Source organism: Hoplias malabaricus, chromosome 12, assembly GCF_029633855.1.
Source record: "Hoplias malabaricus isolate fHopMal1 chromosome 12, fHopMal1.hap1, whole genome shotgun sequence".
NCBI classification, from domain to species: Eukaryota; Metazoa; Chordata; class Actinopteri; order Characiformes; family Erythrinidae; genus Hoplias; species Hoplias malabaricus.
In genome coordinates, this window is record NC_089811.1 from 31,571,027 (window position 1) to 31,594,557 (window position 23,531).

Consider the following 23,531-nt stretch of genomic DNA (forward strand, 5'->3'; position numbering starts at 1 on the left):
GAGTGAACTTGGAGCAGTAACTCAGTGATTATAACGCCGTCACTGCGGAGCGGGAATCTCTCTCTCTTTCAATCTCTCTCTCTCATTCTCTCCCTCTCTTATCCTTACCTTGCCGTCTTTTTCTTGGCATTCTTTCCATTCTTGCCTGTGCTTTCTACTGAGCCATGAGCACTTGAGGAACATGAAGAGTGGGAGACGCATTTGCTCTTGCTGTAGTTGGATTATTTCGAAGTGTTGCTGTTGCTGTAATGTATCAGGTGGGCCCTGTGGTTGGTTTGTTTGTTTTTTTTTTCCTGATTTTGGGAAAGAAACCTGGATGTGAGACAGATTTACTGAGTTAGGGGCGTGCTGTTCTGTGTTAGGTTTATTCTCAAACTAAAAAAACTTCCTCTGTACTTTTTTAATGTTATACAGATATATAAGAAATATGTACATATCTATTGATGCACTTCCTTTTTACATAGCTGCAACTGCTGTTTTTAGCTGGTGTTTAAAATAGCCACAAAAAATAGAAAATGGAATTAAGGGGTTTTGAAATGGCAGATTCTGAATGTCACTTTTAACTGTGACATTTGAAGTAACTGTTAAAAACCCTGCAGCCTTGAAGTCTTTTCCCTAATCAGTTCACTGTCAGTTGTAGTCTTAGAAATATGAAACAACACTCATAACATTTCAAACTGATATTCCAATGTGAATGAGGTTATCCTTTTTATCTATTATTTACCACTAAGTTCTGAGTATTATGAGTTGATAGGTGGTGTGTTTGTGTCTGTGTGCATGTTGATAATAGAAGTAAAGTAACCCTGTGCTTGGTTCTAAAGTGGGCTAAAGTGCTCTCTCATTACCGATTAACTCAGGAAGTCTCCCTCTGCAGTGAGATAGCAGAGATGCACAGCAGCAGCTTCTGTCATAACATCATAGCAATTGGCTCATGTAGTGACAGAACCCATGGAGCAAGTTCAAAGCCTTTTCTGAAAGATTGTTTTCAAAAATGGCACCTGACCAGCATTCCGCACACTTAGTTTATTGCCCAAATAGTTAACTTATTAGTAGCTAATAGGTAACCTGGAGAAAAAAAGTATTATGTAACTGTCTGAGCCAAACCTTCAGTAAAGTAACTTTAGAGCAGGAGAAATATTTAGACAACGGAGAAACAGCTGCTGTTTATAAATAATATATTGAATATTAAAAAACATTAAAAATGAAGATGCAGTATTATCCACTGTGTCCAGATAATTTTAACTACTTTTCTATCGCCCAGTTTTATTGTCGTCATTTCTAGTTGTTCATCTCTGATATTAATACACAGCTGGCTACACATGGGCAGAGTAAAACCCATTTTATGCAAAATGTTACAATCTATAATAACTCACTAAGGTCTTGTCAACATTTAGCACTTCACAGCTCTTTATCTGCTTTTCAATACACATAAGCTGACCACCTCCACTGGGGCCATACCATTTAATGAGGGGGTCACTGGTTTACGGCTCTAAATTATTACACGTTTAGACTTGGTGACATTTAAAGTTTGGGTTTACGTGCCTATGTTTCTGTGTGGATTTACATTAGCATTGCCCACTTTTCTATATATATATCTTTGGACTCTTTCCTTTCATTTCAGTGAAGTAATGGTTGTATTTTACATGGCGTTAGCTGCAAAATTTGTCCAAATGGTTTGTTCTAGTGTTCCCTGGTTTCCGAAGCTGGTGCTGAGTATCACCGGAGACTTTGAAGAACAAATTGGCCCAAATCCCTTTTCATCTCTCACATTATAGCAATTCTCTTTGAAGATGACTGGGAGGGCAGGGGTAAAACAAGAGAATTATGTGAGAACATGGGGGCTTTTCTGTATTTATCATTCTTTTTTATTTATTTTTTAAACACTGAGCCAACATGATAGTGGCTCACTAAGCAGCTTATATCTCATTCCTGTGCACGTTCAGCAGACTTCCTTATGGCCCAGATTCACAGAAACATGCTTCTCTTATTTCCAGACTCAAAGGTATGAGAAAAAGGAATGAATGATGAAGATGGCACTTTTCACTGATTCACTCCCACAGGAAGGAGTGTCCTGTTTAGAAGTATGCAGAACAGAATGCAGCTGTTAGTGGAATGTCGTTGAGCAGACGCAACAGGCCAAACAGAAGATGGATACATAGATACATTTCCACCAAAGCAAAAAAAAATCAATCTCATCGATCTCTAATAGTATCAGTACCCGAGAGGGCTCTCTCTGTGACTACAGTCAGACTTAATTAATCATCAGGGTTTTTTATTTTTCCTGAATGCAGAATCCCAGAGAACACTTTAGGGTGTTACCCAGAGCATGCATTTTTATTGATGGTTTTATAATGAATGGCAACCTCTGTTAAATAGGCTGTATGCCACTCTCACTCTTGGTCTCTTGTGCTTTCTATTGCACTCTCATTTTCTCTCACCCTCTCGCTTTCATTGCAAGGATTTCTACAAGCTAGGTCCAGCCGCTGTACCAATTTCACTTTTAACAGCTTAGCAAAATCACTACGGCTCCAACTTGGACCTTGTCTGTCAGTTTCGGAGCTATGGCATTTGGTGCACTTTTATTTCTTAATGGTGTAAAACTCATCTTTGAAATGCCACATTTGCAAATGTTATTGGGCGGCTGTGTTGAAAGTTCAGGGGAGGGTTATTTTTCTCATTTTCATCTGTGAATAACTCAGCTTTTTGCTAGTCTTTTTTTTCCATTTTTTTATAAGATCTCTTTGGCTATTTGGACAGAAGGCCAGTATCTTAAGGTCATATCACCTCCTCCTCCTCCTCCTCAGTCAGTAAGCTGTGGTTAGTCAGCTTCTCCAGGATTCTCAGGGGGTTGCTATGCAACAATTGCTACTCAGCAGAAGCTATCCATGGTATTTTTACCATTTAACTATCCAGCTGCTGCAACAGGCTCCTATAGTAGGTTGTGGTAGGTGCATTCTGAGCTAGTTTACTTCATGAATGTCATAGTACATTGGTATTGTAACATAATGTCAATGAATTATGTTCAGTACTCTTGTTTTTCCGGAAGCCCTGATGTTCTGGCTGGTTAAGAATCTTTGAGAAAGTCATGAGCTTTCAGAAAATATGTTGCCATACCATACCTGCACAAAATTTTGTGTTGTTGAGGATGAAATCTACTGTCAACAAAAGTGTAATATGTAAAGCCTGTTTCCCACATGTTCTACTATTTTGCGAGCATTGAGAAGTGTTTTGGTTTCATTTCATTTCTCATGTTCACACACACCCTAGAGTTGACACTGCGTTGAGAGAATAGACCGTGAGCATGTTACAGTAAATAAATTTATGAATATATATATATATCAGTGGCGGATGCTGGCCTTTCAAGGAGGGGAAGCTCAATTTCGACCTACATCATTTTCTTGAAAAGGAACGGAGGGTAGAATTTATGTATAAATAAACCGATACATTTTATGATCTGTGACCCTGTCGTACCAACAAGGCGTCTTTTCCAGGGACTTGACTAGTGTCCTCTCAATGGCCAGCAGAGCTAAGCTGCTTAAACGGCCTTGGTCCATGTGAAGTGTGTCCACCTGTGAGTGCTTTGTGACGGTGGAGGGGCTCAGCAGCACCCGCTGGACAGAAACTGCGATAGAAGTCAGTCTCCAATCACATGCAGCTACAAAAAAACCCACCAGAAATAGAAGCTCGATTTTTCACTGAACTCTGTGGATGCTCAGCGTCTTCACTGTTTAAAGCACTGTGAAGTTGCGGGAAAACCGTGTCTTCACCATGATAAGAAGCTGATTCTAAACAAAATTTGAGCGCGTTGTAGTGCATATTTATTCCAAGCAAATTACACTTTTTGTGCAAAGTTTTCCAGTAGTTCCACAGACTTTGTGATGCAAAGAACCATTCTATATAGAAAATACATTTTCAATGCACTGTTATGTGCTGAAGTGAACATAAATGAGCATTACAATACAATATACATATATATACATGTACATATATAGCTGGACTAAAACTATATATTGCTAAAATGGTAACAAAAATGTAATTCATAGGATGTGTGTGTTTTATACAAAAAAAGACTCTCCTTATGAATTAAAATTAATGTGCACACCGCATTGTACTGACAAAAAGAGTCATCATTTTTGTTAATGATTAATCTTTTTCGACATTTTCTGGAGCGCTAATTTTCTGCAGTGTTATGGAAAAATGTAGGATGAATTTTAAAAGCCATCATTGTGTAATTTGGATAAAGTCCTTTTTGAGAATTTGGGAGGGTATGAGTGTGTTTATAAATCATTGCACTTAAGCGCAACTTATCAGTCTCTCATACACACACATTCTCACAAGACTTGCTGCTGTCGTCATAGTGAGTCACTCGTGTTTGACCGCGGCAGCCTGATGGACAAACTCCTGTGAGCAGCTCACAGTTAATCATGGCCAGTGGCCACACTAAATTCTGAGGGGAATACAGTTTGAGTACAATATGAGAGAACCTTTCTGTCTCACACACAGACACTGAGGAGGAATTTTATTGCTGTAATAATGCTTCCTTCACATTTTGAAAAAAAGGCATTTAATTGGTCCAACATACGTTCACTGGTGTTGAATGGTCTGTCTTTGGTCATCAGTACATTGTCCCTAGAATGCTAAATGTGCTGCTGATACTGCTCATGATGAAATATCACATTATAAAGAATCCTAAAAGTAAAAATTGAATGGGGCTAATCCAAAAAAACACTTTTAGATTATACAAAAACATTCTTTAAAAGAAGCTCTCAAACTTTTGAATACAAAATATGTGATATATTATGCATTTCACTGCTCAGGTTATTATTTTCTCCCCTCATTTTCATATATTTTTTCCTTGCTTCTTTCAGAGAACTACACAGTCAGTGGTCCGGAGGGTAAGACAGACTCAGTGGCAGCACTGCAGTCACAGGCCTCGCTCTCATCCATCCACAGCAGTTCTCCAGGGCCCAAACGCTCCGGGAACACACTGAAGAAGTGGCTGACCAGTCCAGTCCGCCGTCTCAGCCATGGCAGCAATGTCAAAAAGCTGCCCAACAAGCAGAAGCAGAAAAGAGATGGCCGCAAGAGCATCGACCTGGGACCGCCAGAGCTACAAGACGACAGTTTGGAGGAGGTAATGGAGATGATACGGTTCAAGGTTTTCCAGAAGTGTTTTGTAATAAGCCTGATGTTGTTTTACAACAGTGTTATCATGGTCCCTGATATATTTATACTTGTATTTTATGGGTGTGACATGTACTGAGGGTTATTTTCATGTGTTTTTTGTCTGAGGTTCCTTGTAGCTGTGTGTATACTCTACTGTGTCTACTCTACTCTACTGTACGGTTAATGCAGTTCAACCAAAGAATGTCTAAGCATACTCTGTTATTGATATAAAGTTAGTTGATACATATTTTTCAGGCTGTAGGAGTCCTGTACATTTCTTGTTACAGGGAAACCCTGCCTGTTGTATTAGTATTTTTCAGTGTTATGTCTAGTAATCTTTGTGTAAAACACAGAGTAATTGGAATATATATATATATTTACTTACTTACTCACTTTCGTTTCTAAGGACGCATGGCATTGGTAGACGTCCAGTTTAACGTCAGAGTTTTTTAGACTCCGTCTTTAATTCACCATCTTAGTTCTTTTTACGCAATCAGAGTTCCATTTAGAAAAGTGTCCCCTTGTTCTCTGTGGTGTGTGTGTTATTATGAGACTAGCATGGCTGCAGCAGCCATGTGGGGCAGATGATGGGGGGCAGATAGGACAGTGTGCATTAGCCTGGGCCCTTTAGGCCTGTATGATGTGCTCTGTGATAGCACAAAGACTCTCTGTAGTGGCAGGGCAGGAGCAGTGGACCCCAACACAATGACCCACATTAACCCTGACCTGCTCACCCTACTGAGGAGCTAGAAGCACAAGCAGTGAAGGAGGAGACATTGTGGACGTTCAGTGGGTTTCAATATTTGAAAGCGATATTGCGGTCAGAAATGTACAGTTTTCTCCTCACTTCTAAACATATTTCATAAGTCGATACATGTTAAATTGTTTTATTGTGATGAGACTAGGCCATTAAAGCTAAAAATAAATTATTGTAAAATGTATCCTACTTATTAGCATTGTACTAACAATGTACATAAATCACAGTTTATATAATCTTCATAGATGAGCATTGCTAATAGACTGGGATGCTTGGGAACAGCTGCACATGAAGTCACCATTTCTTCACTAGGTGTCATATGTGGCAATGCCAGAGGTACAGCTGAGTTGCTGTGCAGTGACTTTTCATTTGGTCAAAAGATCCGCTTTACAAGTTCTCATATTTTAATAATGTTCATTTATCCTGTCCTGCAGAGGGCGAGAAAAGATGGAACACTCTCTAAGTCATCAGGAATGCAAAGTGGAGGAGAGGAGGAGCCAGAGGACGAGTCTCACACTCCTCTTCCTCCACCAATGGAAATTATCAAAGACCCCTCTGCTCAGGAGGAGAAGGTATGTTGGAACAATATATGGCCTAAAGCTACATGCTTAGTGGAGTATCAATTGCAAGGGTTAATGTTAAATGAATTAGTTATGTTGGAATATCTTGGTAAATCACAAATGGCAGGATATTAATCTGTTTTTTTTTTAATATGCAAGCTTAACAGTACCACAGTCATTCATAAATATCACTAAGTACAGGTTCATAAAGAGAGCACCTTTGTTCTGCATCTCCATACACACGGGTAGTAATGAGGAAATGCAGTGTTTTTTTTTTTTTTAAACTATGCTTTGATGCAATAAAAGTTCTATTACCTTTAAGAGCTGTTTGTATATGCTGCTGTTATTCTCGTTATTAGTATCTGGTTATACCTCTTAGTTTATAAACACATTGAGGTAGATTTATTTTAGAATGAACAAAAAAGAAATTTAAATAAAACATATGCAAAGAATGGGAATGATTCACCAACCAAATTATATCTGCTCTGTGGTGGTACACGCACACTTAGTGATATGATATTTCTATGTAAATAAATACACATATAAACTACATCCAGCTGTCCTTCAGTGGGAGTCACTCCCACAAGGTCAGTCTAGTACTTTGCTTGCGGTTTGACATTAATACACCTTTTACGTAATCTGAGTCCCCTCCCTGTTGTTGAAATGAGTGTAATACTGTGAGGATCCTCCATGGTTTCCAATGTCTTAAGCACATTGTGGCTAATATATTACTCTCTGATGTGGTGAAATAAATGTATGTCTTTGCTTATGTGGTCTCTCTCTTTTTTTGGGTGGCATTTTTTTTTTCATTTTTCCCTGCCTTGCATGTAAAATTTTGGCTTCTGCTGTTGTTGTGAGACTTTGATTGTGCCCCCTGTTGTCATGTCATTGGACAAGGTACAGCACAGCAGGCATGATAAAGATATGCACCATGTGACACTTGTGTTGTCATCTGGACACACAAGCTGCACTTCTAAAATCCAGCTCTTCTGGCATTTGCTTCCAACGTTGCTTGTTACAGCTACTCTTAGAGGCTGTTAACAGCCTTGTGCTTTCTCAGTCTCCTACTCTCTCTTCTCCTGTTCTCTCTCTCTCTCTCTCTCTCTCTCTCTCTCTTTCGTTGCTAACACATATTTTGCTCTTTCCCTGGTGCTTTGCAGTCGTCTGCCTTGCTTGCTTCACGGCAGGGATCCACAGAGGTCCCCAGTGCCGCAGAGCTGGTCAGTGCTATAGAGAAACTGGTCAAAACTAAGATGGTAAGTGTGTAGCACGGACAGACCAGTTTCACACAGCAAGCACGAAAAGCCCAGACTTTGTTAACCCTGTTCTTTTGCTTTCCTTTTTCCGTTTTATTTTTTTTCTTTGCTTTCTTACACCCGCTCACAAAACGAAAGCACGCTTTAACACTTTTTTTCAGATGTGAAGCAGCTAATAAATCATTATTATAAAACACTCACTCACACATCCTCATGTTTAACCATGTGTTGCACAAGGGATGCTATTCTGTGCCTCACATCAACTGTGTGTTCTTGCTGACTTGTGTGTTCAACTTAAGTAAACAGAAAATATTGAAAGATTATCGTTAGCTTTTCATTAAACACTGAATTGTCTGTTCATATGGAACTCCCAGCTACACTGCAGTGTAATCAGAAATATATTGTTTAGGTGAATGTTAAGTATATAAATACTAACCTATCTGTTAATGCACAGTTGATCAGCCTCTCTCTACATATCCAATCAAAAGGATTGATTGTAGGTGCTGGGTTAGGGTTAGGGTCTGATTCCATGGATGGGATTGAGGTTAGATTTAGGAATTGTGCATCAACAAATGGACTCAAGTCAGTAAGTGTATGCCTACAAAGTGCACCAAAATGTTAGCTGTTTCTAATAAAACGACCAGTCAATTTCTTATACAAGGTAATAGTGTACTGGCACATCGGTGTATACTGTAACTGAGAATAGATACACAGCAACACACATTTATATCTCTTTTTAGCTCATAGACACAAAATAAGAACTTGTCTGTGTAAAATGCTTAAGTCTGATTTTTTCTTTTTGTTTTTACACACTTAACCTCCTTTCTCCACAGTGACAGTGAGTTTAAGGTGTTGTTATGGTGAGTTATGACTGTGGTCTTGTCTCTGTGCTGATGTTACAGACTCTGGAAGGAGGGACATATCCTGGTTTCAGCTCTGTGAGTTCAGTGGAGCAGAGTCCAGCTCAGCCCAGAAACCCTGAGCTGGAGCAGAAAGCCAAAGCACTGCGTGGACGCATGTAAGTCACTTCTATACTTAATTTCGCTCCACTCCCTGTGCTATAAACACTGCTACATGAAAGTAATTTACAAGTTTTTATTTATTTTTGTCTTTTAAAGGGTCATTCTGTCCTAGTTATTATGCAGTAGTCTGTAGTGCACATTATAATGGAGCATTCTCTCTTGCTCCAACTTCTCTTCTGTGATTGCTTCACATGAACATATGTATGTCAGCTTATTTTGTAGTCCCTTTTTTTATTTTTAGTTTTTCATATCCACCAACACTCAAATTGCTCACTAGTTAGCAGTAGTACATTGTTTTCATTCATTCATTATCTGTAAGCGCTTATCCAGTTCAGGGTCGCGGTGGGTCCAGAGCCTACCTGGAATCATTGGGCGCAAGGCGGGAAATACACCCTGGAGGGGGCTCCAGTCCTTCACAGGGCAACACACACACACACACACATTCACTCACGCACTCACAATCCACCTACCAACGTGTGTTTTTGGACTGTGGGAGGAAACCGGAGCACCCGGAGGAAACCCACACAGACACAGGGAGAACACACCAACTCCTCACAGACAGTCACCCGGAGGAAACCCACACAGACACAGGGAGAACACACCAACTCCTCACAGACAGTCACCCGGAGCGGGAATCGAGCGGGAACACACCAGGTCCCTGGAGCTGTGTGACTGCGACACTACATGCTGCACCACCGTGCCGCCCACATTGTTATCATGTCAGCTGCAATTTAAATGTTACATTTGTAGTTCTGTGTACTATTTATTCAAAGATAAATGTGTTTTTTTGTGTCTTTTGTCCTAGGTTTGTCCTCAATGAACTAATACAGACGGAGAAAGACTATGTTAAGGATTTAGGAATTGTAGTAGAGGTGAGGAAATACACACTCACAACAAGTCCGTAATAAACTAGCCACTGTTACTCTGTGGTTTTTATCATGGAATGTAATCAAAACATTCTCACACATAATTTAAGCTTTGGTTGAATGTTTAATCTGGTTTATAATGTTTAATATTGGTTCTTGTTTGTGACTGGGGATAGCTTAATGTAATTACACTATATAGACAATGTTTAAAGACACATCTCTTCTGCTTCTTCTGAATGTAAGGGTATTTAAGGGTTCCCCTTCATCAGTCTCTGATTTTAAGGCTTTAAATTAGGTTTTGAAATCTGTATAAATCAGATTACATTCAGCCACAGAAATATATCTGGGGTCAGGTGCTAATCTTGAATAGATCAGGACCACATACTCCATCATTCCTGAGAATGAAAGCCCACTGCTCCACAACCCAGTTGGCATTGAACACGGAGACATTAACCTCACAAAGAGCTGCTCCAGAGCCTCTAACATCATTTCATGCTTTTTAATGGACATTTTACAGGCTGTGCATTAACAATTAAATGTCTTTATTCACAGTAGAAGCAGCTTAAAATAGATTAAATCACTTATTATAGGGTTTTCAGCAACTATTCGGACATGTGCAGTAATTTAGAAAAATGTTAACATTACTAAAGGGTGCTTACCTCTGTAGAAAAGGCCATTTACTCTCCTTCTTTACAGAGTTTCATGAAGAAAATCGAGGAGAAAGGAGTCCCTGAAGATATGAAGGGGAAAGACCAGATTGTCTTTGGGAATATTCACCAAATCTATGACTGGCACAGAGAGTGAGTTTAGCTCAGTTTGTGTTCAGTAGATCTCTTACAAAACTGTCAATAACTTGCTTTTAAACAAGAAATTATTCTGCTTATTCCCACAGGTTCTTTGTGGGGGAACTGGAAAAATGTCTTGAAGATCACGAAAAACTGCCAGAGCTGTTTTGCAAACACGTATGTGACGCTTCCACAGCCATAAGTTGTGATTGTTTTGTGATTTGTGTGTTGGCTGGTGAAATGACTCTGGTCTTGTGTTTTCATCAGGAGAGGAGGCTTCACATGTATGTGGTTTACTGCCAAAACAAGCCTAAGTCTGAATTCATAGTAGCCGAATATGATTCATACTTTGAGGTAAACCATCCTCTAATCTAGTTTGTAATCCTTTTTAAATAAGTTATTTAAATTAATAGACACCTTATGTATATGCAGTATCTACATACAATATGCACTACACACACACACATATACAAACAAATATATATACATATACTTCATATATATAGACAGATTGTGTGTATAAACTGCTAATCATTTAGTATGATTTTTGAATGTTAGGTGATTCAGCAAGAAATAAATTCAAGACTTAGCATCAGTGATTTTCTCATCAAACCCATTCAAAGAATTACAAAATATCAACTATTATTAAAGGTAAGTCATTTTCATTCATATAAATTATGGTAATGGTTAGCCTACTTTTTACGAGCATAATTCTGTTGTAAAGAACATGACTTATTTCTATTGTTTTTGTCATCAAGGATTTCTTAAAATACAGTATCAAGGCAGGACTGGACTGTCAGGATATAGAGGTGAGGTGTTCCTACTGACTTACTCATTTATAATCAGTGAATATTCCATTTTAAACTAGAATGTTTTTGTTTTGTATTCATTCTTTTCTTAAATCCTATTTTGTAGAGAGCAGTTGATCTGATGTCTCAGGTGCCTAAACTCTGCAATGACATGATGAACCTCGGCAGACTACAGGGCTATGAGGTAATTTAAGGCATATGTTTTTAGGTCAGTGTGTAAATTAACAGATACAATTTGTGAAGTAGGTGCCGTTGCAGGTTCTGAGCTTCAGAATATCACTGTTCTACCTGTAGCTGTAGCTTGATTGTTATTGGTTTAGTTTTGACAGTGTGATACATTGCAACATTTCCAGCTTTACAGTATAACAGTCATGTCCCTGTAATTATATTTGAAACATTTCACAGAAATTTTAATTATCTCTTTCCTCTGTATTACATTTTAAATCTGTGAATGGCAAAAGTTGATTTAGGATATTCATACTGAAAAATGTTTTCTAGCTCCAAAGCCCATTGTTAAATATGAAATTCATTCATTTCTTCCTTTAAACTATGAATAGTGAAATAATACGTATTTTCTCATACCTGGTGTGTGTGTGTGTGTGTGTGTGTGTGTGTGTGTGTGAGAGAGAGAGAGAGAGAGAGAGAGAGAGAGAGCGCGAGGGAGACGGAGGCTGACCTGTTTGGCCTGTCTATATAGCAGTGTTGCCACACTGTCAGTGTATAATATTCCTGTTTTGACAGGCAGAGTGCCACTATGTCACACTCAGACACTAGTGTTCAGGCTCTCAGTTGAACCAAAGTACACATATAATCTGAGGCACATGTGCACATAGAGTTTCATATTACTGTTGTATCTATAAAAAGATTTATAAAAGTTTTTAGGTGATGCCAAATTATTTTTAATTTTTAAGGTAAGTTAATATTATAAGACGGTATTAGAAGTATTTTAGTCCTTGTCTATTTGTCATCATGATACTTAATACTGAATTTTAAGGGTAGCTTATTTTTTTTTCCAACAGCAATAAATGATTAGTTTTACATGTGCTCTGTGTGTGTATGTTTCAGGGAAAGCTGACAAGTCAGGGGAAGCTGCTGCAGCAGGAGACGTTCTTTGTGACTGAGCAGGACTCAGGAGTTCTGTCTCGCAGTAAAGAACGCAGAGTCTTCCTCTTTGAGCAGATTGTCATCTTCAGTGAACTCCTTCGCAAGGGATCCTCAACTCCTGGCTATCAGTTCAAAAAGAGCATCAAGGTGATCCTCACTCACGCCACATCACTGAGCTAGGCAAAGAACACTGGTGGAAGACGTGTATTTAATTCTCCCCTAATCCAAATGTAGTTGATTGGCAAAGCCTTCTTAGTTTTGTACAATTTCTGTTTTGCAACATTTCTACCGATGTTTCTGCTGGGAAACATACTTTAGTTAAATAACTAAAAAAATAAACTCAAGGACTGGTGTTCTTGTTCGCAAGTGATGGGAAAAGGGTTCATGAGATGACCGTAGGTTAGTTGCAGCGTCTGCAGTGATGCGGTGACTGTACCCGACCGTCGTGGTGAAGAGAGAGCTGAGCCATAAAACAAAGCTCACAATTTACCAGCTAATCTAAGTACCCACTCTCACCCATGGTCATGCGCTCTGGGTAGTGCCCAACAGAACGAGATTGCGGATATAAGCGGCCAATATTAGTTTTCTCCGAAGGCTTGCTGGGCATGATCTCCATGATTGCGTGAGGATCTCAGAATTGAAATACTTAATGCAAGGTGTAAAAGACTCAAAGCTTGTGATTCGTATAGTGTTGATTCGCTGTGATTCTGATAAGCATTTTCTGTGTGTACTAGGTCAGCTACCTGGGGCTGGAGGATCATGTGGACAATGACCCGTGTAAATTTGTGCTGTTGTGTCGTGGATCATCTGAGCGTTTTACCCTGCAGGCAGCCAACACTGACGTTAAGCAGGTTTGGGTCCAGCACATCACAGAGCTACTGGACGCCCAGAGCAGCTTCCTGTCAGGTGATTTCAGTCATTACCAATTTATTTGCTGGGAAGTACAAATAAAGAAAATGTTAAACTTTCAAACCTTCTTTTATTCAGCATTATTATAATTTATTTAGTTTCATTCAGTTTTAACATTCCACGTTTGGCTTTTTTTTTTTTTTTTTGCAAAGGAATAGTCTGATGTTCCTCCAGTGATTCTGAAGCTGCTTGTTATAGTGACATCTAGTGCTCTGGATAAGTCAGAGATTCCTCTTTTAAATATAACCACCATGTGGACAACCAGCTTTGTGGACCATATATTAGATCAGACAATAACTTAATAGGAGAAAGGAAAATGAGAAATAATCACATCCATAAACATTGGTTGCGACTTCTTGATGGTACAGTTGGCTGCTCTTTTATGGCTTTTTTAAGCCTGTTTTATCTTTGTGGGGCTTGTGTGTGTCTCTCTACAGCTCTTCAGTCTCCTATCGAATATCAGAAGGAGAAGAGTAGCTCCCTCACACGGAATTCATCCACTAGTGGACGTAGCAGTCAGTCCAACAGCAGACCGACCTCTACAGCATCAGTCAGCCCAGAAAAATCATCTATCTCAGGGCGAGTGTCCACCCCACTAAAGCTACCTACCTCTAATGGCAGCACCTGCTTCGAGCCCCACAAACACTCGGACAGATATGAGAGCTCCAAGGTGAGTGTGTATCCATTCTGTTCATTTCCAAATCCACACAGGACACTGTGAGCTTAGTACATTCATATTAGGAGTGAGCAATATGAATAGAAATATATTACTGCATTTTCTTTTATCTGATGGAAATGGGGGCGGCACGGTGGCGCAGCAGGTAGTGTCGCAGTCACACAGCTCCAGGGGTTGTGGGTTTGATTCCCGCTCCGGGTGACTGTCTGTGAGGAGTTGGTGTGTTCTCCCCGTGTCCGCTTGGGTTTCCTCCGGGTGCTCCGGTTTCATCCCACAGTCCAAAAACACACGTTGGTAGGTGGATTGGCGACTCAAAAGTGTCCGTAGGTGTGAGTGAATGTGTGTGTGTGTCTGTGTTGCTCTGGACCCACCGCGACCCTGAACTGGATGGATGATGGAAATGGCACAAAATCAAATTGCTAAAAGTGTATGGAATCTCTGTTTTCTCTAATATAAAGCAATGTGTAATGTATAACATAATTCTCTAGCATTATATAATTTTTTTACAAAGATAATTGTATTGAGAAAATTAAGATGTGTGTTAAACTATGAATAAAAGATAAAATAAATTAATTAAAGTGCTGTAAAAACAATTTCTCCAAGAATTACAAATTGTATTAAAATACTTTCTGGTGTTTGGCAGTAATAATAATGATTATAACTACAATGATTATTCATATTACAAGTGATTCCAAATTTTGAACAATTGTGTGTCTCCCAGTTTTGTCCCCGTTGGTTGGATTCTGCAAATCTTTACCCATTAATCTGAAAATCTGTTAACGTGCGTAAGCATGCTCGCAGGAGCCAAAAAGAGTTGCCAGCAGTGCAACTGTACAAGTAGGATATTATTAGCTTATTTTCTGGCCTAGTTTCTTTTGGGTCCATAGGGGTGTTAGGGAGTGCTTGATGTTCTTGAAAAAACAAGCCCTGCAGATCTGATGTTCTGCATCCCTTCCACACAACAAATGCTGCTTCCCCTGTTTTGTGCCATATGTGTGTGTGTGTGTGGCTCTTTAAACTACAGGCTTATTATTCAGTTAACTTTGAGGCATTATTCAGCAACTAATAATAATCACTCTGAAGCTACCGTGAAGCCAATGTGTTGTGAAGTCATGCATATGAGGATTTGGAATGTTACTCAACACAAGCCCCTTGCATTTAGCTGCAAAACCTTTATGAATTTGATGTTGCTGTGATTTAATGAAAATCTTTGCATTCTTGTGTAGCATATCAAACCACATCTGTGGTTTAAAATCAAGGTGATTAACCAATACAGACGTTATTTTTCTATCTTAAATGGACAGGATATACCTTCCGTTTAATTCAAAGGGACAGAATTTTGAAAAGTTTTCTTGTAAATCAACATTTTTAGGACTGTGCATTTTTCTATAGTAGTACTTAGGATACAGGTCCTTTAAGGGATATAACTGATTATATGTGAATCTGAATATGAGTTTCAGAGGCTTGTTTAATGGGACTGTTTGTGTGTGCGTGTGTGTTTTCTTTCTCTTCTGTAGCAGCATGATGGAGTTGGCTGTAATGGTATGTCCTCCTCTATGATGGTGACTCAGGACTACAGTGCACTGAAAGAGAATGAGATCTGCGTCACACAGGGTGAGATGGTGCAGGTTCTTGCAACCAATCAGCAGAACATGTATCTGGTGTACCGGCCCGCCAACAGCCAATCACCTGCCGCCGAGGGCTGGGTGCCAGGCAGCATCCTCGGACCTCTCTCTAAAACCATCATAGACACTGCCGCTGACTCAAACATCAAGTAAGTGTCAACACTAACTGGAGATCTGATTGGATGATTAAACCAAGGCTCCTTCCTCTTTTTGAATACCCCATCCCCTTTTGTTGGAACTAACCTGGATTTGTTGGACTGTTTCCGTGATACTCCGAGATGTTTTCAGTTTTTTTTTTGTTATGTTTTTTTGTGTGTGATCAAGTGAAAATTGTATAATTTAAAGGACTATAGAAAACAAAAACTTGTGTTGTTTTAGACAGAAGATGAAGGAATCTTACATCAGTGTGGAAACTGGTGCGTCTGGACTGTTATTTCTGTTCCTAACACTATTTTTTTTTTTTTTTTTACAATATTTTTGAAAGACAAAAAAGAAAACATAGGCCATATGAGGACTTGAAATAGTTTCTCCTGGTGGAGAAAGTTTCTGTTATTGTCTATGGCAATTTTGTACAAATTATGTTGCTTTAATCTTTTGTTCTTTTGTTTGTTTTTGTTTTTATTTTTATTTTTTGTTATTGTTTAGTTTTTTTTAATTGTTAGTCATTTGTTGGCGATTTACTGTAAATATTATTTTGTTGTTTACTCTTATCAGTACATTCCTGTAAAAAGACTTTTGCACTATTTAAAGAACCCCTTATTAATGAAGTCAGTTTTGTGCAATACAATGATAGTCACAATGTTCAGAATTGTAGTTAACTAATAGTTTTAAATGTATTATTTTAAATATGTAAAATAAAATTTTGACATGAGCATGACTTAAGTTGAAGTCAGTTTATCTTTCTTTTCATTATGGTTTCATAGTAATCATTCCCAGCTTTGGTACTGTTAACAGTGAAACCTGATCTCTTTAGGGCCCCAATGGCAGTATCTCAAGCAAAACAGGGCTTAGGCATTTTTTCTTTTCTTTTACTTGAGTTTATTTAATTGTTTTCATAATCTTGTAGTGTGTAGTTCCCTTAATTTGTGTTTGTACTAACCACACTAGTCCCTGACACAAAAGGTTTGTGTAGGAAGCAGCAGTATGTCTCTTCAGAACTGAATTAGACTAGTGTGACTGTAAAGATGAAGACTGTGCTGCTTCTGCACAAACTGTCTGTCCACACGGTGTAAGCGGAGTTTTATATATAACTCGTAAAATATAATAACTCAGTAACATTCTAAAGGCAAGAAATATATTTATGCTTAATGTTCAGTACCTATACTGTAAGCCCAAATGTTTGTGTACACCAACTCAACCAGCATTTCATCTGAAATTCAGGAATTTGTTCCCACTTTGTTGCAGTAACAACTTAATCTGGGAAGGCTTTAGTCTAGATATCGGAAAATATTTGTGCGTTTGATCATCAGGGGAAAACTGAGGTAGGATGAATTGTTTAGGATCACACAAGTTACTCAAGCGTATGCCAAATGTATTGAATGGCGCTTTATACCTCCTCTGCACAACTGATCCTGTGTCCACAATGGGTGCTACTTCAAGTAGCTGATTTCACTAATTATTATGGGTGTCTACAAACATTTGGGCATATAGTGTATTTCATAATGACTGTTATATTTGCCCCAGAGGGTGGTGTTCTTTCTCCCTGTGAGTTCTCAGTGTAATGATCATATTCCCATTGCTCTGAGCACTGGCTGTGTGTAAGATTTGACTGCATGATGTTTTAATGTAAACAGGAAGTCTCTGTCTTGGAACACACTCCGCTCCCGTAAACGTGCAGAGAAGGAGAGTGGGGGAAAAAGTGACCCCAAGCTTGAGAATGGACCACGTAAGCCCAAGGACATTCTCAGCAGCAAGGTCACTGTAAAAGTGAGTAGCCGGGTGTGTTTGTGGTGCTAGAGGTGGAGTGTGTGTGTTTGCACGCTCACCTGTGTGTAAAATAGCAGCATCCAGAATGCTAAAGGATTCACAGTGATTTGTTCAGAGAAAGCATGCCACACATTGACACATTAAAACAATTCTCAGTTTCAGTGTTTTTCACTGTCAAAACAAAGCCACGTTCTGCTTTCCATGTGACACAACAACCTCATTTTTGACCCCATCACTGAGGGAAATTATAAGGGGTTGTGGGTAGGATACCCTCCCATTCGCCCGTAACGCAGCATGAAGCTTGCCAACTTGGGAATCTTTTATTTAATGTAAAAGAACTGGGAAGCTGAGCTGTACAGTGAGGCTGTTTCAGTAGCAGTCTGAGAACTAGTCTCATTGACATTTTCCTCAGTTGTCTTCGTTTTTGCACTTTTCCCCATTTTCGAATCACTCTGACATCAAAACTGCAGTGAGACTCTAAATATACAGAATGTGTAGTAGCCAGGTTCAGGTTATTTTTCAACCCATACCAAAACTAACACACACATTTTAACTAACACCCTCCAGGGTGTGTTCCTGCCTTGCACCCAATGATTCCGGGTAGGCTCCGGACCCACCGTGAACCTGAACTAGATAAACGCTTACAGACAATAAAATGAATGAATTAACAGAAATTACTTAAGCATTTGCATCTGGTTTGTTGAATTTCCAGTAAAAGCAGAATCCTATGCTCAGTGTAACATGTAGGAAACAGTCAGAGGAGTGTTTCGTGTTTAAAGCCAGTGATGTGAGCTGCCTAACACTGCTCTTTCTCTCCTCCTGAACCACAGGAGACTCACAGCTCAGAGGAGTCAGAAAGTGAGGATGAACTAGACCCCAAAACTAGCATGGAGGTAGAGCTTCAACACGCCTTAATGCATGCAGTGCACACAGTGTGTAGATCTAGACTGTCATGGCCTTCTGTTACTGTATCACACCAGCGGAGAGATCTACCCTAATAAGCACATCAGTGTATGAAGTATCATTATGAATGTAAGAATATCAAAGTATGGTATAACAATAATAATAATAAAATATTGTTATTATTAAAACATTTTTACTACTGTTTTCTTCATATCTGATACAAATATTAATACTATTAAATATCCCATTACTGTCACCCAGTGGTGTAACAAAGTAATGTCCAAAAGCTAGTCGCCGAAACCAAGAACCTAACCTTTCTCTCATTCCTTCTCACTTTTTTGTTTTTTAGGTTTTTTTTTTTTTTCTAAATTAGGTCCTCCTGCACAGTGTGTGTGTTGTTTTCTCTCACTTTGTGGAGCTCATTAACAGCTAAATGTTACTGGATTTTAACATTTATTTTTCTATTTCACAGTTAATGAATCCCAATTTTATTCAAGAAGGTAAGATTGTTAACGTGTGTTGTTATTAATATTTTAATATTATTTTTATCATGCAGTATTATTGTTTTCTGTTGGCCAGAAAAATAAGACAAATTCAGTAGATAAATACATATTCATACATATAGAAAGATTTAATTATCCTATTATAAGAAGTTAAATTTGAATAGGAATTTGAACAAATCTGAGTTAATTACATATGCCAAGGTAGCCTTTTCCCTGGTGTAAAGTTAAGCTTCTTGCGTTTATTACTCAAAGACTTAAACTCAGAACATTTTAATACATTTGTTATGAGGCAAAGTGCCACTTACAATAAAATGGTCAAAAAGTACTAGTACTAGTATCTCCTTGCATTAAAGGGACAATCTGCAATACTGACAGCAATCGTTTAGAAATAACACTTAAAACACAATACAGATTCAAATCTATGGTGTGTGTGTATACAGGGTGGGCCATTTATATGGATACACCTTGATAAAATGGGAATGGTTGGTGATATTAACTGTTTGTGGCACATTAGTATATGAGAGGGGGGAAACATTTCAAGATGGGTGGTGACCATGGTGGCCATTTTGGATCGAACTTTTGTTTTTTCCAATGGGAAGAGGGTCATGTGACACAACAAACTTATTGGGAATTTCACAAGAAAAACAATGGTGTGCTTGGTTTAACGTAACTTTATTCTTTCATGAGTTATTTACAAGTTTCTGACCACTTATAAAATGTGTTCAAAGTGCTGCCCATTGTGTTGGATTGTCAATGCAACCCTCTTCTCCCACTCTTCACACACTGATAGCAACACCACAGGAGAAATGCTAGCACAGGCTTCCATTCAACTGGCCCACAACGACCAATCTACTTTCCAGGAAACTGTCCTTCTAGGAATGCTCGGACCTGACACCTGTAACGTGGTGGTGCACCATCTTGCTGGAAAAACTCAGGGAACATGCCAGCTTCAGTGCATAAAGAGGAAAACGCATCATCATGTAGCAATTTCACATATCCAGTGGCCTTGAGGTTTCCATTGATGAAGAATGGCCCCACTATCTTTGTACCCCATATACCACACCATACCACCAAGATGTGCAGCACCTGAAACTATGGATACTGGAAGCCTGCGCTAGTTTTTCTCCTGTGGTGTTGCTATCAGTGTGTGAAGAGTGGGAGGAGAAGGTTGCATTGACAATCCAACACAATGGGCAGCACTTTGAACACATTTTATAAGTGGTCAGAAACTTGTAAATAACTCATGAAAGAATAAAGTTATGTTAAAACACAACTTAAAGCACACCATTGTTTTTCTTGTGAAATTCCCAATGAGTTTGATGTGTCACATGACCCTCTTGCCATTGAAAAAACAAAAGTTGGATCCAAAATGTCCGACTTCAAAATGGCCACCATGGTCACCACCCATCTTGAAATGTTTCCCCCCTCTCATATACTAATGTGCCACAAACAGGAAGTTAATATCACCACCCATTCCCATTTTATTAAGGTGTATCCATATAAATGGTCCACCCTGTATGTGTGTGTGTGTGTGTGCGTATATATATATATATATATATATATATATATATATATATATATATATATATATATAAAATGAGGCTGATGTTTGCCTACTTGACTTTCACTGAATATAGCCCTAGCTGATGAAACACACCTACTTTGCACTTTCTTCGTTTAAAACTTGCAAACCATTATTTCACTAAAATACCTTAACTTCCTTATCAATTTTTCCTTTCCACCATCAGTGTTGTTTTAGAAGGCAGAACGTTTTCACAATTTTCATATTCAAATGTTTAGTTCCAACTTAAATGGTTCAGTTTAATATTAGCATTATTCACCAGCTTCTTACTTTAATTCTCCTTTCCACACAAACACAACCCTTATTCTCTTTGTTTAAAATACACAAACAAAATGAACTTTACACACCTTTATACAATTTACAATTACGGTTTTATTTGTATTATATTGTGGATTGTCTCTTTCCTTATTTTAATGTGAATATTGTTCTAATAAGTTGTGCCAGCATCAGTAGGCAGTTCGTTAGAGAGTGAGTGTGTACGTGTGTGACTGTTGTTTGTCCTGTGCTTCTGTTGAAGTTGCTCCAGAGTTTTTGATTCCTCTGGCTGATGTAACGTGTGCTCTGGGGGAGACAGTGGTGCTGTGCTGTAAAGTCTGTGGCCGTCCCAAGCCCACCATCACTCTAAAGGGTCCTGATCAGAGCTTACTTGTCAACAACAACCGTTTTACCATCAACATCAGGTAAGCATCTGGAGCTCAGTGAACAAAACAGCAGCTTCACAAAAAAATCTCAGAAACTCATTTTTTTTTTTTTTTTTTCTTTTTGTAGTAATGATACTTTTGAATACGGAATGAGAGTCTACTCTGGTCAGGTCTGTGCTCAGCACATTAATGCTAGCTGTGCAGATATTCTCTCACATTTTATGTTTATCTTTGTATGGCACAGTATTGCTGCCAGTAGTGTTGTTGTCACACAGCTCCAGTGTTCTGGGGTTGTAGGTTCAAACCTTGTCTTGGGACACTCTCTGTGAGAAGTTGAGTCTGTTCTCCTCATGTCTGTGTGGGTTTCCTCCAGGTGCTCAGGTTTCCTACCACATTCCAAAAACACAGCTGGATTGGCTGTGAAAACGTGTCCATGTGTGTGAGCGTGGTGGACTCAATGGACTGGTTTACCTGTCCATTTCATGTTCCTGCCTTGTGTCCAGTGATTCCGGGTAGGCTCCGGACCCACCACAGCCCTGGATGCAGCAGGATGAAATGGCTACCGAAAATTAATTCACATAGGCTTTACTGAAATAATTTTGTTTTGGTTGTTGTATTTTAAAAAATATTTTTTATTGTGGTTGTTCTGCATCTACAATCTTCTGTGTGTGTCCAGGGAAACAGGAGATATTCTGTTGAAGATCTGCAACCTGATGCCCCAGGACACTGGGATCTACACCTGTGTTGCTGTTAACGACCATGGAACAGCCTCATCCTCTGCATCTATTAAAGTGCAAGGTAATCTGGAAGAAAAGAGACAGAGTGTTCTCTGCATCGGTTCACCTTCAGTCCATTTTTCGCCGTGCTGTGCCCCTATTCCACTTCATCATTGATTAAAATGCAGCAGGGCAATGTGGAAAAAATCCATCTGTACTTTTTCTTGTGATAAATCTGTTCTACTGTATAAAAATGAACAAAGGTTATCAGCAGTTTATTATTTCGCAATCAGTTTCTAAATTGGTTACTACATTCATACAGCATGTTCAAAATACAGCTAAAGTGCTTCAAAAACAAACAATAAAATAAAGCATGTTCAAAGATTAAAATGTAAATGAAACTAAACATGAAAGTAAATGCAATGATTATAATTAAATTAATTTAAATTAGCACAAGCAAAAAAAAAATCTTAAGAATTCCCTAACAGCTCCTTATTATATTTACTGACAGGAGTGCCTGATTATACTGTAGCTCCGTGCATGAAAAAGCCATAGCATTTCTCACACACATAGCATTTTAGCCCTGGTTTTGTGTTTAGACCTCTTCAGACACTTGACTGATGATTTTCATATTGTTTTTTAAAGTAGTCTAAAATGTGTTCACATTGCAGGATGTTGATGATGTTTCGTTGCCTTCTAAAGGTTTGAGGAGGTCTCAAAGTCATTGTCAGGGTCATTGATGTTGTCTAAAAATTTGGAATAAATAAGGCAAACTCAGTAATAACATCCATGGTTTTGGAAAAGGAAGCCCCCCCCCCAAAAAAAAAAAGTAATACAGGTCTTATGATCTGATCAGTCATATAGTGTAGTTCTAGCTTGTACCTTTTCATGAGCAAATATCTGTTTCATTAATGCTTAAATACTATGTGAATTTCAGGAGTTCCAGCAGCTCCAGCTCGGCCGGTAGCTCAGGAGGCTTGCAGTACAGCCGTGGTTGTCCACTGGCTGCCACCGAGCAGCTCTGGAAACTGTGCTATAACCAGCTACACAGTGGAATACAGACAAGAGGGTAACTTGGACCCTTTCAGTTCGTTGAATTTCATTTAGAATTTCCCAAAGTACTCATGAGCCCATGTGGCAATGTCAAAGTAGCGTGACGGATCCTCAAACAGGACCATCTGATGGTCACACGCATTTAGCAGCGGTTTCTGCCTCTGGATTTTGCACATGAAGATTTCCCCTGACTCCCTCTTTTCAAGACATGAACTTTGCAATCTTGCATTGAAACATTTATTTAACTAAATAAACTATTTATTTAACTTGAGAATTCTCTTATGAAGTGATGAGCTACCTATTTTTCCTGCAAAGGCTGAGCCTATTATATGCTCCTATTATATGTTTTATATTCATCTGTTCATAGTGTAATGTTCAGGACAGTGTGCTATTAATTTTTATAATAATATTTATAAATATCTTATTCATAAAAAACATGGAATGTATTGCAGGCATCAGATATGTAAATAATATAGTGTATGTTTCAAAAAACATAGTCAAGTCGGTGAGTAAAAAATATGTGAAATCTTTTCTTTGCACACTTGTCCATCAAATACAGGTTTACGATCTATTAATAAATCACACATTCCTGGTTTTGTTCAATTTGACAAAATGTGCCAACTGTTTTGTAAATGATGTTTGCTTAGACTGTATTTCTGATTTGGCGATTCG

General features: G+C 38.7%; 1 protein-coding gene across 4 annotated transcripts in view; it reads left to right on the forward strand.

Annotated features, from left to right (window-relative positions):
- The window catches only part of kalrna (kalirin RhoGEF kinase a), a 186,415-nt gene that overhangs the window by 158,610 nt on the left and 4,274 nt on the right, over window positions 1-23,531 (forward strand). Inside the window, exons 35-55 of one of the 4 annotated variants that reach the window (XM_066686096.1) lie at window positions 4,869-5,134; window positions 6,358-6,495; window positions 7,644-7,739; window positions 8,642-8,757; window positions 9,567-9,633; window positions 10,324-10,427; window positions 10,520-10,589; window positions 10,680-10,766; window positions 10,971-11,063; window positions 11,171-11,221; window positions 11,328-11,405; window positions 12,287-12,472; window positions 13,060-13,231; window positions 13,672-13,904; window positions 15,428-15,684; window positions 17,329-17,461; window positions 18,292-18,354; window positions 18,837-18,864; window positions 20,967-21,129; window positions 21,767-21,888; window positions 22,744-22,875. In XM_066686096.1, coding sequence (XP_066542193.1) covers window positions 4,869-5,134; window positions 6,358-6,495; window positions 7,644-7,739; window positions 8,642-8,757; window positions 9,567-9,633; window positions 10,324-10,427; window positions 10,520-10,589; window positions 10,680-10,766; window positions 10,971-11,063; window positions 11,171-11,221; window positions 11,328-11,405; window positions 12,287-12,472; window positions 13,060-13,231; window positions 13,672-13,904; window positions 15,428-15,684; window positions 17,329-17,461; window positions 18,292-18,354; window positions 18,837-18,864; window positions 20,967-21,129; window positions 21,767-21,888; window positions 22,744-22,875 — 2,655 coding nt within the window. Of the gene's footprint in view, window positions 1-46; window positions 258-4,868; window positions 5,135-6,357; window positions 6,496-7,643; window positions 7,740-8,641; window positions 8,758-9,566; window positions 9,634-10,323; window positions 10,428-10,519; window positions 10,590-10,679; window positions 10,767-10,970; window positions 11,064-11,170; window positions 11,222-11,327; window positions 11,406-12,286; window positions 12,473-13,059; window positions 13,232-13,671; window positions 13,905-15,427; window positions 16,393-17,328; window positions 17,462-18,291; window positions 18,355-18,836; window positions 18,865-20,966; window positions 21,130-21,766; window positions 21,889-22,743; window positions 22,876-23,531 lie in introns of those variants that run through there. The other 3 variants (XM_066686093.1, XM_066686094.1, XM_066686095.1) reach the window with 3 other exon arrangements.